Source organism: Martes martes (assembly GCF_963455335.1).
Source record: "Martes martes genome assembly, chromosome: 8".
NCBI lineage: Eukaryota > Metazoa > Chordata > Mammalia > Carnivora > Mustelidae > Martes > Martes martes.
Window position 1 is genome coordinate 49,205,340 of NC_137895.1, and position 16,330 is coordinate 49,221,669.

At 34.8% G+C, this 16,330-nt stretch overlaps 1 protein-coding gene across 1 annotated transcript in view; it reads right to left on the minus strand.

Annotated features, from left to right (window-relative positions):
- The window catches only part of CAND1 (cullin associated and neddylation dissociated 1), a 43,183-nt gene that overhangs the window by 12,546 nt on the left and 14,307 nt on the right, over positions 1–16,330 (minus strand). The window contains exons 3-7 of the mRNA XM_080810631.1: positions 7,983–8,137; positions 6,160–6,283; positions 4,339–4,595; positions 4,151–4,256; positions 2,633–2,778 (exon numbers count right to left, since the gene is read on the minus strand). Coding sequence (XP_080666757.1) covers positions 2,633–2,778; positions 4,151–4,256; positions 4,339–4,595; positions 6,160–6,283; positions 7,983–8,137 — 788 coding nt within the window. The remainder of the gene's footprint in view (positions 1–2,632; positions 2,779–4,150; positions 4,257–4,338; positions 4,596–6,159; positions 6,284–7,982; positions 8,138–16,330) is intronic.

The window sequence follows — 16,330 nt, forward strand, 5'->3', positions numbered from 1 at the left end:
AACTGAACACCATCTTCTCCAAATTCCTGTTAAAACTTAAAACAATGTTTCAATGCTATCAACTCCATTTCACTTATGTATACTTCATTAACTTTCATGTCGTGTGAAATCTCTGAAAATTATTTCCTTCTAACACTATAAGGCTGAATCAATTGGGTAACAAAGTCAGAAGGATGGTAAAAACACCAGCAGTTCTCAGGACAGTCTAAAATTATCAAACAATAGCCCTGAAATGCTGATTCCTCACTGGGGAAAAAAGATGTTGCCTTTGCATTGGCTTATATTCCAATGAGCTTAGTGACAGCTAAATGTAGCCAGCTATGCCTTAGAAAACCCTAGGATTACATAACAAAATACTAACTAAACCCAAGGCATTTGACTTATTCACCAATACATATGTGAATAAAAATTAGAAGTACTATATCAAAATGGACTATTTAAAAGCAAATTAATAAATCAAGTTTTTCCCACAGCAACCCAACTATGGGAATTATTTTGCAGAAATATACTTTGTTGAAAAAAGGGTTATTAAAATATTAAATACCTAATTACTGAAATTATGTTGCTTTTATGTTATAATAACACTATGGTAGAAAGGTAGTTATTAGGTATAATCCATGCAAACAGATAAAACAGCTGAAGGACTTCAACAAAAGTACTTGGCACACTAAAAACCAACAATCAAAAACAGGAGACATATACTGCCTAATGGTGTTTCAAAGGATATTCTCTATTACAATCCCTCCAGTAATACAGCACATTTACTGAGTGTCTTCTGTGTATCAAGCACTATCCTAAGCACCGGAATAAAGTAGTCAATAAAGGTGCTGAAAGTCCCTGTCTTCATGAAATTTACATCCTAGTGGGTAGAAAATAATTACAATATGTCGAAAGCAATTAGTTGTAAGAAAGTAAGTAAAAACGTTAAGGAAGAATGTTAAGTAAGGGGAAAGCCCTGAGATGTGAGACTGAATGAAGAGGGTGTGTGAAAGTAATCACGTGTAACCCCAAAGTTTTTGGCATGAGAAACTAAAACGAGGGTACCATTCTGAGATAGAAAAGGCTAAATAAACAGGTTAGGCAGATTGGGGGGAGGAGGGGAATGTGGAGAGATTATTTTAGACACCTAACCAGTAAATCAATTAAGCAGATGTATATACAAACTTGAAATTCAGAGGAAAGATCTGGAATAAAGAAAAATTTCAGTTTTCAGTATACTGATATTAAACGCAGGAGACTAGTTGAGATTAACAAAAATATTAGAGTATCACAGAGAAGTCCAAGCCCTGGAACACTCCAAAGTTTGTTGATCAGGGTTATGAAGAGCAACCAGCACAGGGACTAAGAAAGAGTAATCACAAAAACAGAACTAACATCATTACAAAAATAGGACTAGTATCAGGAGAGTGTGGTATCCTGGAAATTAAATGAAATGCTGCTGATATGAGAAACAGGCAAACATCTGAGGTCACTGGTGATCCTGTCCATCACTTAAAGATTGGATTCATGAGAGAAGGACAAAAAGGAACCGAAGAGCATTCTTTTGAGTTCTGTTTTAAGAGAAATGGGGCAGTAGCCACCAGAGTGTAATATCGGGTTAGGAGGGATTTTTTTATAGTTGTTTCTGTTTTCTTTTTAAAAGATAAATTATTGACTTTGGAGGAATATAAATTTATTCAAAGAATCAAATTTAAAAGTATGAAAAATATCAGGAAATCCACCAACTCACATACCTCATCATTTACCCATTTAATCATCTCCACTATGATTCTTTTAATCCTAGCAGAAACAACTAAACATAAGCAACCTGCATGTCCTTGAAAGTGCTATTCCTTTCCAGAGTAAATACTACAAATCATAGCACAATGACATCAATCTTTGGAGGCTCAGAAATGTTTAGATGATTCATGAAAGTTAAATGGAGTCTCAAACAACCTTTAGGAGTTTTCAAGAAAGTACATATAAAACCAACCATAACTGCTGAATGTGTATCTACGTACATATAAAACCAACCATAACTGCTGAATGTGTATCTACAATATAGTTTTGTGGGTTTTTTTAAAGATTTTATTTATTTATTTGACAGACAGAGATCACAAGTAGGCAGAGAGGCAGGCAGAGAAAGAGAGAGGAGGAAGCAGGCTCCCCGCTGAGCAGAGAGCCCGATGCGGGGCTCGATCCCAGAACCCTGGGATCAGGACCGAAGCCGAAGGCAGAGGCTTTAACCCACTGAGCCACCCAGGTGCCCCTACAATACAGTTTTAACATAACATTCATTTTCCTCCTCACAAATACCCCTTGTAGAAAATATAAATAAAGAACAAAATTCTCTTGGCTAGCAATTATAAATGTACTAGTAAAGTTTTTTTCTGTGTATTTAAAAAAATAAAACTGGGACATAACTTCCATTACCCACCTTTTCACTCAGCTTATTAGTAACTGCTTTAATATTCTTCTAGATTCTGAAAATGTTGCACAGCAGTTAAGTACATGGATGCCCCATAATTTAATCAATCTGCTATTGTTGAATACTGAGGTCATTTTCCCCTTCACTAGGTAAGGATCATCTCCATCTATAACACTGGGTCTTTCATGAAAATTTAACAAATTCCTTCTATTTAATTTGAACTACCTTGGTCATCATCGTCACCACCATCTGCATCCATGGCATTTTCATCTTCATCTTCATCATCATAATTATAATTTGGATCATAGGTAAGATATTTAAGACAAATATTTATAATGGTAGAAACATGAGGATATACTTCCTTAGGACATCTGAAGAAAAAAATAAAAGCTGCCTTGAATAACTGTACTTTTCTCCTTGATTCACTATCTGACACATTCTATTACCAGATTTTTTTCTTCCTTATAACACAGCATAGGAAAATGGTTCCCAGTCTTTCTTTCAATACCAATGACTTTGCATATTTTAAAATATTTACTTTTCAAATTACACTTAATTTTAAGATGAACTTTTCCCATTCTAACATCTCTGAAGTCAGGATGATTCTTACAAATAACTGATATATATAACTGATATATATAACGGTTAATGTTAATGTGGTGAGTATAGAGAAAAATCTGTATATGCTCTATCTTCTCAACATAAGACTAGAAGACTAAGCCCAAGTGAATATGCTCTTCAGCAACTAGGACTGTTTGTGAAAATGCCAGTGCATATACTCCTAGGCTTGGTCTCCCAACTATATGCTGAGAGACAGAACATAGACATGCCCCACAATAAAGGAATAATTTGTTTCTCAATTAAAACAATAGAAAAAAATCCCACAATTTCTGATTTTAAAAATTTGGTATAATCATTAGCTACTTTTTATTTTTTAAGATTTTATTTATTTATTTGACAGAGAGAGAGAGATCATAAGTAGGCAGAGAGCCTGGCAGAGAGAGGGGGAGAAGCAGGCTCCCTGCTGAGCAGAGAGCCCATTGCAGGGCTTGATCCTAGGACCCTGAGATCATGACCTGAGGTGAAGGCAGAGGCTTAACCCACTGAGCCACCCAGGCGCCCCCATAAGCTACTTCTTAAAAAACCATGAGTGGGGCAAGGGATTACTGCAGATAACAACCAGTGAAGTCTCAAGACACTACGCTATATACCAAACTGTCAATTCTAGCCAAAGGCAAAAAAAATCTGCTCCTCAGCCAGTATGGTTTTCTAGCACATAACTGAAGATTTTAGTATTAGAACCAAGGTTTCCAAATGGAGACTCACTACCCTAGCAAAATGGATGTGACAAACTTCAAAAAATGTTGGAAAGATATAAAATTCACTACATATTTTTGGCCCGGTAATTTTTATCCTGCTGCTCTTTAAGAGTACATTATTAAACCAAAAGACAACCATAAATACTTTTCCAAATTCTTTCAAGTCCTAACAATAAAAAAGGAAACATTTCAAAATAAATATAAGGACCATATTTTGAAATGTAAGATCACATCTACTTCAAATACTGCACTGGTTATCAGTTACTGTTTAATAAGAATTTATTCTAATCAAACATCTGAAACCAAAACTCATCCTGTCAGTAAAATAACCCATTTTTCCTCACCCACCTACTCTAGATCTTAATTATTACTCTATTCTCAAGGGAAAATTTTACTTGAATATATAGAGATCCTAAAAACTTACCTTCTCACAAATGACTCAAAGGCTTGAATGCAGTACTCTCTTAATTCATCATCATCTACATTACAAAATTTTACCACCAAAGGAATTATCTTCTCAAGGTATTCACCTAAGAAAAGCATATTTGTTCTTAAAAACATTCCTTTTTTTTTTAATTGAAGAAAATTTTGAAGTATTTAAACATTTCTTACCTATTCTATGACCAGCTTGCCTACTAATTGCAGCAATACATTGTATATAGGTTCTTGTTGTTGACATTGAATCATTTTTGGACAATTCTGACAACAGATGTTCAATAAGATCTACAAAAACTATATTTCCACAGCTCATAACCAGATGGCCAAGAGCAATAATGGTTCTTTTCCTCACTGCAAGTCTAGGGCTGGTCAACTGGGGGAGCAGACAGGTCAGAATTGAAGGATGGAAATTAACAAGAAGTCCTCCTTGCCTTAAAATAAAATAAAAAAGAAAGAAAACCATAAATAAATTCAAGAGGTCTGAGCACTACTGAAATGTCCGGCCTCTGACCTCAATGTTTTTAAAGAGTAAAAATTTAGATGACACTAATCCAAATTCAGAACTAGATTAAAACAATACTTTCTCTACCAACCCAACTGAAAAGTTGAGTTAATAAGTAAATGCAGTTTTGAAATCTGTATCCCAAAATTCACTTCCAGAATCTAGAACCATATCCCCTTCTATAAGATATCCAATCAACAAGCTTGAGAATTCACCAAAAAACTAACGGTCTTGTGACTTTTCCAAGATCTTTAAAGTGTTTTCCCTATTAATAGCTTTTTCTCTATGCTAGCTTTCTGGGAGTTCATAATCAAAATCTCAAATCTCAGAACCTCTTGACTACCCCCTTTCCTATGGTCTTTCCTCAACATATCTATGTATTAAGTTGCATTGATCCTACTGGTCCAACCCCCTTCCAAATCATTTCACATGTGCAGTTTAGGCAGTTAATAGTAGTTAAACACCTATGTGCCAGGACCCTGCAACTGATCCAGTAACACATAAAACAAAAAGTCTGAGTATTTACTACCTATGAAATTAAGTATAAATTCCTCATCTTCTTCAACATGACCACAACCTATGAAAATGATTTCCTACTACTTTTCTATTCATTCTATGTATTCTGGAAAACGAGAATACAATGTTTCCCAACTCCAAAATGACTTATGCTGATATATTCTAAACCTGGGCATGTATACACCTGTGCCCTACCCATTCTTCAAAACTAAATTCAAATGTCATTCTTTCCATAACAAACTTCTTCCATTTCAAATCCCAAAACACACCAAGAGTCTCAGTATTTAGTTCCACTTTTGTTCTTCTGTCCTATAGCAAAATATAAGTTCTTGCGTGTACCCCAGGATGGTAGCGCTCACCTTCTACTGTAAATATGTACCATAGGGAGGCGCTTGACTACTTCCAAGCTGCAGTGACTCGGGCACAAGTGAAGGCACAACAATGAAGACGTAATGATTTTGAGAATTAGGGATACACTATAACTGATAGGTCTTTTAAGGTATTTTCCCCCTTGGAGTTGATTAGATCTTCCTATCTTTCCAAGTTTGACTTCCAGAGGAAAGCAAACAAGGAACAAATTATAAAGCCAAGCTCCATCCTCTCCAAACATACAGTATCATCATGGTTGCTGAAATTTATGCCATTATTTTAACTGGAAAATTTGCTACTCCTACCAGCACATCTCTTATTTAATAGAGAAATCCCTGTTATCAAGATCTAAGAGTAAAACAAAACATAAAAACTATGCTGACATATTCAAATCACAAATTTTATTACTTTTCAAAACTACAAAAAATGCCTGCTATGCAGTATTATGTGATAAATATAATTAGCTTATTTCTCCCCTCCCACATATTTATAAACAGTCACAATTTAAACACGGACAGTTTCAGACCAAATTATATTTATCAAAAGGTGTTTTTAATAAATGTGCATAGTTTTTTATTACAAATAATACAAATGACAGGCATGTTTACCTGCTCAACATATCAGCCATAATATCCAAGGCTTCTAGCTGAACAGAAACATCTTCCTGCTTCGCTATTGCACTGGTAAGACGTCCAGTAATCTTTTTACATACATTAGCAGCTAATGCAGAGCCTGTATGAATAATAAACCAAGAATAATTTCAAGGCAAGTATAATGACTCTACCTTATATTCATGGTGCTTACCAGATAGTCAACAACTTTAAACGATTATAATTGAGACTGACTTAAGAGATCCATGTCAGAAAAGTATTTCAAAACGGGTTGTTTTTAGCCAAGTAATTTATTAGACATAAGCAGAAATAAGAGATAATAACTGTAGAAGGAGTACATGACACAGGCAAAACAATAATGATTCAACAGACTCTACTGGACAAGAATTCTATATACTGACATGACTGCCAACAATGGAGCCAGTAGGAGCTGTAGACTGGAAAACAGAAATGAATTTTCTTCTACTTAAATACTCTTTACTAGCAACCTAGACTTTTTAAAATTTCAGTGAATTAAAAACCAAATATATTCTGAGCTCTAACAACATGATCTCTTAAAAAAGAGAAAGCTGTAAACCTGTAAGATCCTTCCTATTCCAATCCAAAGACTCCAAAAGTTCATTATGATGAACTAGAAATGCTGTTCCAGAGAACTCATAAATCAAGGTTATTCTATTTTGAAGTAGATTTGTCTTATTACTGGCAGGTGGGAGAAAAAAAGAACAAGAAATTAATCTAAACGGTTAACAGAATTCTTGTTAGAACCAGAAATCAGCTAAAAACAAACATGTTTCAATGAAATGAGGACATCAATATAACTAATACAATTATAAGAAATATTTTACAGGAATAATAAGAGTAAAGTAACACTGATAAGAAACAGCTGAAAAAGCATCATCTTTCAATTAAAAGATAATGGAGGATTTGAATCTTCACCCAAATAGGTAATCACAACTTTGGATGCATTAACCTAATCTCTCTGCGTTTCAGTTCCCTCATCGATAAACCAGGAATATTATGACCCATATGGCTGATGTTTAGACTTACTGAAATAATACACACCAATCTAGGATGATGGCTAGCATAGCAAAAGATTAATAAATATTTAAGTAAATGAATAAAAACTACATACTTAGACTACACTATTACCAGTCTACATCTCTCCATGAAGTAGATAATAATTTTACTTCAACTATAGATAGGACCATCAACAACTTTAGCCTGCTGATTTTAGCCAACAGCTTGGTAGTCAAGATCAATTCTAAAACTTGCATTACCTAAATATTTGTGTCAGAGGCCAAAGTCTAATTAATTAACAAATTCATTAATTGTCATTTTAAATTTTTTAAATTACCAAAGTAGCTACAGAGTCAGCCTTAATAAAGATACTAGTAAACTGGACTATTTCACAACTGTCTTAAAACAATATTATGTTTCACACATCATAAATTCTGATGCAAAGCAAAATTAATACTGAAAATAGAGAGCTAATCAGAAATAACTCATTGGTTATCTTTTCCCTTAATGCACAGGTTAGCATTAACTCTATTCTGTAGTCATGGTAAATACAACAATAAAAAATCTTGCTATTCCTACAAGATACTTAAATTCAGTCAAAATAATATTCATTTAAAAGTGAAAATTGATTTTAAGCAAAAATAAGACTCTGGACATTTTTCCTCTTACTTGTTCAAAGAGATCCTTACAAAAATCCTATGATAGACACTGCTCCCCTTCCCTGGCCAGGAGGAAAAAACAAATGAGAGGAAAAACAGCTCCAGGTAAAAAGGAACTAGGAAGAAAAAAGTGCTCTTGCTTACCACTGGAAGCTGGAGGAAGTTCTCCAATTACTGTTTTAAGGCCAATACTTGAAATATCTCGAAGTTGTTCCTTATCAGAAAGCATGTTAGTGCAGAGGGTATCTACAATTGTCTCTACTTGGTATTCTTTCACTTTACTCACTAAGGGACCAAGACTGTAATATAAAATAGAAAAAAAAATTAATTTACATTAAATACAAAAACAAAAATAGACAAAAGCATTTTTTCTGCCTAGCAACTATCAACACAAAGTAAATACACTATGCCTGTATCATCCATTGTATATGAGTAAGGGTTTAAAACAAATTTGGACTGATAAGCTCCTTGCAGTTGGTTTCCAGTTTCCCCACTGATATCCACCATGGTTTCATGAAACTTAAGATGCTTTTACCCCTCCCAATCCTTCATATAAACAAAACATTTTTTAGTACTAAAAAAGCTAATTAGGAGTCTACTCCTAACAAGGATCCTATGGTTTACCTGAAACAGCAATTCCATCCAATAGATCACTTTGCCAACTCTGATCCTGCCTTCCTCCTATCATCTATCACCAAACTCCACCTTGTGAACCAAAAGAATTCACATTCCTTCTATTTTCCTGTTTAAATTTTAAAAAGCATCAAACCACTGGTTACAAAAAACAAACTAGTTAGTACTACTCTGTGTTCCCAAAGAACCTTGGATATTCTGTTCATATTAGTGTTTTATATTATTATTATAGGTTTGCATGAAGGTCCACTGATTGTCGACAGAGAAAAGTTCTTCCTTAGTGCTCTTCCCAAAGAATTTAGCACATAGATGCTTGGTACATGAATTTTCACTGAAAAGCCCTTGTACTATACTGAATAAGAAAAGTAATGTCCCGATCGCCAAATATTTATCACTGGTTGATAAGGTCAAGAAATGCACAAAGCTATTTTAGAAATGAAATGAAGACATGCACCCCTCTGCACAATTTCTTTTTAAAAACTCTTAAATTCTATATTAGTATTTACAGGACAGAAGACTGCACCTAAGAACATATTTTTAGGTACTTAGTTTATAGGATATTGTTAGAAAAGAGCATTTTAAATGCAAAGATCAGAGACCAGAATGAATGGAATGCATATTAAAAAAATGAGGAATGGGAAACAACAGCAAAAATGAATTACTGGGTCTTCATGAAGATAAAAAGGTTTTGCACAACAAAGGAAGCAGTCAACAAAACCAAAAGACAACCCAAGGAATGGGAGAAGGTAAAAGAACTTATCATACTCAACAACCAAAAAGCCAAATAATCTGTCAAGAACTGGGCAGAAGACATGAACAGACATTTCTGCAAAGAAGACCTACAAATGGGCAACAGACACATGAAAAAATGCTCAACATCACTTGGCATCAGGGAAATACAAATCAAAACCACAATCAGATGCCACATCACACCAGTCAGAATGGCTAAAATTAACAAGTCAGGAAACAACAAATGTTGGCAAGGATGTGGAGAAAGGGGAACCTTCTTACACTGTTGGTGGGAATGCAAGCTGGTGCAGCCACTCTGGAAAACAGTATGGAGGTTCTTCAAGAAGTTAAAAATAGAGCTACACTACAATCCCACAATTGAACTACTAGGTATTTACCCAAAGGATACAAATACTGTGATCCAAAGGGACACCTGTACCCCAATATTTACAGCAGCAATGTCCACAACAGTCAAACTATGTAAAGAGCCCAAATGTCCACCAACAGATGAATGGATAAAGATGTGTGTGTGTGTGTGTGTGTACACACACACACACACACACACACACACACACACACACACAGGAATATTACTCAGCCATCAAAAAGCATGAAATGGCACCATTTACATTGATGTGAATGGAAACAGAGGTTATCATGGTAAGTGAAGTAAGTCAACCAGAGACAATTATCATATGGTTTTACTCATAGCTGGAACTTAAGAAACAAAACAGAAGATCATAGGGGAAGGGAGGCAAAAATTAAATAAGACAAAATCAGAGAGGGAGACAAACCATAAGAGACTCTTAACTATAAAAAACAAACAGGGTTGCTGGAGGGGAAGTGGGTGGGGGAATGTTAATGAGCACTGGGTGTTATATGCAACTGATGAATTACTGAACTCTACATCTCAAACTAATGATACACTATATGTTAACTGAATTTAAATAAAGTAAGATTTAAAAATGAGGATGAAAAGAACAGTTTGACACAAAAGGCATATAAAAGACAATAGGAAAGGTAGGCCCCTGGGACATTATGGAGAACCTTTAAAGTTAGGACAGCAAATTTTTTTTTTTTTTTTAAGATTTTATTTATTTATTTGACAGACAGAGATCACAAGTAGGTAGAGAGGCAGGCAGAGAGAGAGGGAGAAGCAGGCTCCCCGCTGAGCAGAGAGCCCGATGTGGGGCTCGATCCCAGGACCCTGGGATCACGACCCGAGCCGAAGGCAGAGGCTTTAACCCACTGAGCCACCCAGGTGCCCCTAGGACAGCAAATTTAAATGTGATGTGGTAAAACTGGGAGCCAATGTATTTGTCAAGCATAAGTGACATGATAAAAATGGTTTAATTGGATAAATGTCAGATCAACATTTATCAAATACAGATGTTCAATAAATTAACTGCTTGACTGGAGAAGCCATAGGCAGTGCAATTTGGGAAATTAAGAGAAGAAAGAAAAATAAAAAGGTTGGAGAAATCCAAGAACAATTCAATCCAAAATACAGCAGTGACAAAAGACATGGCATATGTGTAAAAACCTAACATGAAACAATGAAAAAATTGGAGTGAAAATAAAGGGGATTCTAAAAATGAATGTGAACAGTTCCAGCTTCTGGTAATGGCAAAACAGCTGTGTTGGGCCAACCCTTCTGCAGATAAAGACTGTAAACTCTCTAAAACTGTATTTTAGAAAAACAACAATTTGAATGCCAAATAATGATGTAACTAAAAACAGAGAAAAGTCTACCTAGAATTCCAAATCTAGTGAAATTATCCCTTAAAAATGAAAATAAAGAGCACCTGGGTGGCTCAGTTGGTTAAACAACTGCCTTTGGCTCATATAGTGATCCTGGAGTCCCGGGATCGAGTCCTGCATCGGGCTCCCTTCTCAGCAGGGAGTTTACTCCCTCCTCTGGCCCTCCCCCTTCTCATGCTCTCTCTCTCTCTCAAACAAATGAATAAAATCTTAAAAAAAAAAAAATAAAGGCAATTTATGAGAAAAACTGAAACTATATCACTACCAAATCTATACTGCAAGAATTGCCAAAGAAAGTTCTTTAGGCTAAAGAAAAAGTAAACTAGATGGTTACTCAGATTTACAAAGATCACCAGAAATGTAAATATGTGTACATAAAAGGCTTTATTTAGGAGACTACATGGAGTGCCTGGCTGACTCAATGGCAGAGCATGCAACTCTTGATCTCAGGGTTGTTAAGTTTAAGCCCCACGTTGGGTTTAGAGATTACTAATAAGTAAGTAAATAAGTATACTTGAAAAAAATAAAAGACTATATGATTTTCCTTCAAACTATAAATAATACTGTATTACAGATATACATACACACAAACATACGAAAAAACAACAGCTAAAGACAGGAAGAAAGTGGAAAAATGCTGCAAGATTTATATAATTTGTATCAAGTGGTACAATATTAACCTTTAGTAGCCTGTCATGATTTTAAGATGCAATCTGTAATCCCTAGCCTAGAGTGACAATTCAAAAAACACTAGGAGATAATATCTAAAAAGTCAACAGAGGATATCAAAATTAAATATAAAACAGATATCCAACCTTTTGGTTTCAGGAACCCTTTTAACACTTTAAAAATCAATGAAGACCCCAAAAACTCTTCCTTATGTGGGTTCTGTCACTACTTACCATATTAAAAATTAAAAGTGACAAAAATAAACCTATCACATGTTAACATAACCATTTTTTTAAAAATTAATCTTTCTCAAAAAAAATGAGAAAAATAGCACTGATATCTATGTTTGCACTTCAAAAAAAAACCTGGATTCTCATATTTGACTTTGTATTCAATCTGCTGTGATGATCACATCATGTGGCCTCTGGAAAATTACACTGTGCACTTAGAAGAAAACGAGAGTCAAAGGGAAAATAATTATTCACATGATAAACTTTGAAACTTTCAGGGTCACATGATGTTCCAGGGTCCCCCGAATCAAACTTTGAGAACTGTTGCTATAAAAGATTTGATTAACCCAAAAGAAGGCAGGTGGGGGGGCTGGGGGGAAACACATCAAGAGCAACAAAAGCAAAATGAAAATAAGAATGACACACCTAAATCCAACCGTACCAAATATTTATAATAAATGCCAATGAACTATATAAGCACTCCTATTAAAGGGCAAAAATTATGAGACTGAATCAAAGCAAGAATTAACTATTCACTGTCTATAAGAAACATCATTTAAAAATAAACACGGGACGCCTGGGTGGCTCAGTTGGTTAAGAAGCTGCCTTCGGCTCAGGTCATGATCCCAGCATCCTGGGATCGAGTCCCACATCGGGCTCCTTGCTTGGCAGGGAGCCTGCTTCTCTCTCTGCCTCTGCCTGTGCTCGCTCACTCTCTCTCTCTCTCTCTAACAAATAAATAAATAAAATCTTTAAAAATAAATAAATAAATAAATAAAAATAAACACAGATTAAACTGAAAAATAAAAAAAGGTACACTATGCGAACACTAATCTTAAAAAAGTTGGGGTGACTTTTCCATATTAAGAAAGAAGAAAATATATTTGGAGATAAGGTGTATTTGAAGAGAAACATTTTATACTCCTAAAAAGGTCAAACATCAGGAAGACATAAATGTGTATGCATTTAGTCATTAGGTTTTAAAATACATGGAACAGAAACTGACATTATCAAAGAGAAAAACATAATTTGACAATCATAGTCGGAAAACTTAAACACTCCACTCTTCTGGGTATTTAATGCCAAAAACAAAAAAATCACAAAGAATATAAAATCTAAACTTTATCAACTACCTTGACCTGACATTTCTAAAATATTATGCCCCTCTACCACAGAATATACTTTCTTCCAAGTATACATGGGATATTCATTCACCAAGATGTATCACAATGCTGAACCATAAAACAAATCCAAGTAGACAAAACAAACCAAAACAAACATCCTGAAATTTTAAAGAGCATGGTTCTCTGAACAGAACTGAATTAGATTAAACAGCAATAAAAATAAACATCTAGGTAACTTTCAAATATTTGAAAATTACTTCTAAATAACCCAAGGATCAAAGGAAAATCACAACAGAAATAAAACTATTTCAATCCAGGGGCACCTGGCTGGCTCGCTCAGTTGGTGGAGCATGCAAATCCTGATCTCAGGGTTCTAAATTCAAGCCCACACTGGGTGTAGAGATTACCTGAATGAAACCAGCAGAATTTGTAGAATGTAGCTCAAGAAGTAGTGAGAAAAAAATACATACCTTTAATTGTTTAAGAATTAGAAAGGAAGAAAGTGAGCATTACAATAAAAGAGAAGTCAATGAAATAAGGCAACAAACAACAGAGAAAATTAACAAACCTTAAAGTCAGTTCTTTGATAAACTGGTAAATCCCTAATTAGATGACTTGAGGGAAAAAGGAGAGAAAACACAAATCACCAAAATCAGGACTGAAAGAGGGGGTTATTCACTGATGACCCCTATTTAGGTAGAAAATCCCAAGGAATCTACAAAAACTACTGTGACTAATAAGTATGAGATACTATGGTTCACGAAAAGACAATATTGTTAAGATGTTCTCTTCAAAAATCTCTATAGCTTCAACACAATCCCAATCAAAATTTGAGCAAGCTTTTTAAAAAAAAAAAAATGAAACTGACAAACCGATTCTGAAATTTATAATGGAAATACAAAAAACAAACAAACAGAAAACCCTAAAAAAAACAAAATTCTCTTGGGAAAGGAAGAATGAAGCTAGAGAACTTACACCACCTTACAACAGACTTGTATACATCTATACCAGGGGTTTTCAACAAAGGGCAATTTTTAACCTCCAGTAGATAGCTAGCAATGTCTGGAAACATTCTGGGTTGATACTCCTAGGGAAAGAAGGAATGCTACTAGTAAATAGTAGCTAAAGGCAAGATCCTACTAAACATCCTACAATACACAAAATACACAGGTAAGCTCCTCACAAGGAATTATCACCCCAAAAAGTCAACAGTGGCAAGGTTGTCTAATACACCACACTACACTAATACAACAGTTTTGTACTGGTATAAATACACAAAAACACCAATGAAACACAAAAGAGTGAAGAAATAAACCCACACTTTCAGTCTAATGATCTCTGGTATCAGTGCAATTCAATGGGAAAAGCAGTTTTCAATAAATGGTGCTTCAACAATGAGATGTTCCCATAAAAAACTGAACTCAATTCCTATTTCACAAAAGTTAATTCAAGACAGATCACAAGACTAAAAGTAAAAGCTGAAACTGTAAGGCTTTTAGAAAAAAAAAAGGGGGGAGGAAATTGTTGCAACATAAGATAAACAAAGGCTTCTTGGGACATGGAAAGCAATTACCATAAAAGAAAAGCTGAAATTAATTTATAAGATAACCAAATGAAACTAAATTTAAAACTAAATTTAAAAACTTAAGCTCATCAAATTGGAGAAAATATTCACAAAATATATGTATCAAAGGGCCTATTTGGACTATATGAAGAACTCCTACAATTTGATAATAAGAAAACCACCTCTGGGGCACCTGGGTGGCTCAATGGGTTAAAGTCTCTGCCTTCAGCTTGGGTCATGATCCTGGGGTCCTGGGATCAAGCCCCATATTGGACTCTCTGCTCGGCAGGGAGCCTGCTTCCCCCCTCTCTCTCTGCCTGCCTCTGCCTACTTGTGATCTCTGTCTGTCAAATAAATAAATAAAATCTTTAAAAAAAAAGAAAGAAAGAAAGAAAGAAAGAAAGAAAACCACCTCACTTAAAAAAACTGGGAAAAGTCCAAAAAAAAAAAAAAAAGTCCAACAAACACACAAAACAGCACTGACATTACTAGTTATCAGGGACGTGTAAATTAAAACTACACCTATACACTTACTAAAAGGGCTAAAATTAAAGAGTGACAAAACCAAGCATGGGTGAGAATGTGGCGACAACTAGTACTTTCATGTAAAATCATACAAATACTTGGAGGAACAATTTGACAGTTTGTTAAAAATCTAAATGTAGAACAGCAAATCCATTCTTAGGTATTTATCCATAAAAAAGACCATTTCCTAAAAAGAACTCATACAAGAATGTTCATTGTATCTCTATTCACAATAGCCAAAGTCTAGAAAGAAACCAAATGTATTAACAGCCTGGTTATCGAGATGGCTACTAATCAATAATAGAAAGCCAAAAAATACTAATACACCCAACATGGATGAATCTCACAGATGTGATGAATATAACAGCTAGACACAAAAGAGAACATATTGTATAATTCCACTTATATGAAGTTCTAAAACAAGCAAAACTAATTTAAAGTGAACAGTGACCTTCAGTAAGGATGTTGTGAGGTAAGGATACCATTGTATCTTTTCCAAATAGTTATCCAGTCCTTAAAAAAAAAAAAAAAGAAAAAAAAAATCTGGGGCACCTGGGTGGCTCAGTCAGTTAAACGGCTGCCTTCAGCTCGGGTCATGATCCCTGGGGCCTGCTTCTCCCTCTCCCTCTGCCTGCTGCTCTGCCTACTTGTGCTCTTTATCTCTCTGTTGAATAAATAATAAACAGCTTAAAAAAAAAATCCAACTTTCTATCACATACTTTCTATTTACTCCATTTGTCCATTAATGCCTCACTACTGCACTGCTTTGATTAGAGAAACATAATAGCCTCTTTTCATATCTAGTAGGGCTAAGCAACAACTCCAACTTCAGCAACTGTTACACTTTTTCAGTTTTCTTGACTCTCTTGAGCAAACACCTGCCCCTCTTCCTCCCACCAAAATATACCTTAGAATCAACTTGTCTAGCTTGTGAAATAATTTTTTATAATTAAGTCAGCATTGAATTAGCTTGAAGAGAACCAATAACTTTGTTGATTTATCCAATCCAAGGACATGGAATGTCTTTCCATTTGTTCCAAGTACATTTTTTTAGGGGTCAAGAATATTTTAAATTTCTCCTTAAGTTTTGAAAAAGATAAAATTGTAACCTTACCTACACCATTCAATACCCTCACTCAAGGTCACCATTGTAACATTTCTTGTTACATTTAATTCCTAGGCATTTTGTCTTTCTGTTGCTGTAATAAATGGACATTTGATTCCATGAGATCTTCCAATTGGTTATTGTTTATATGA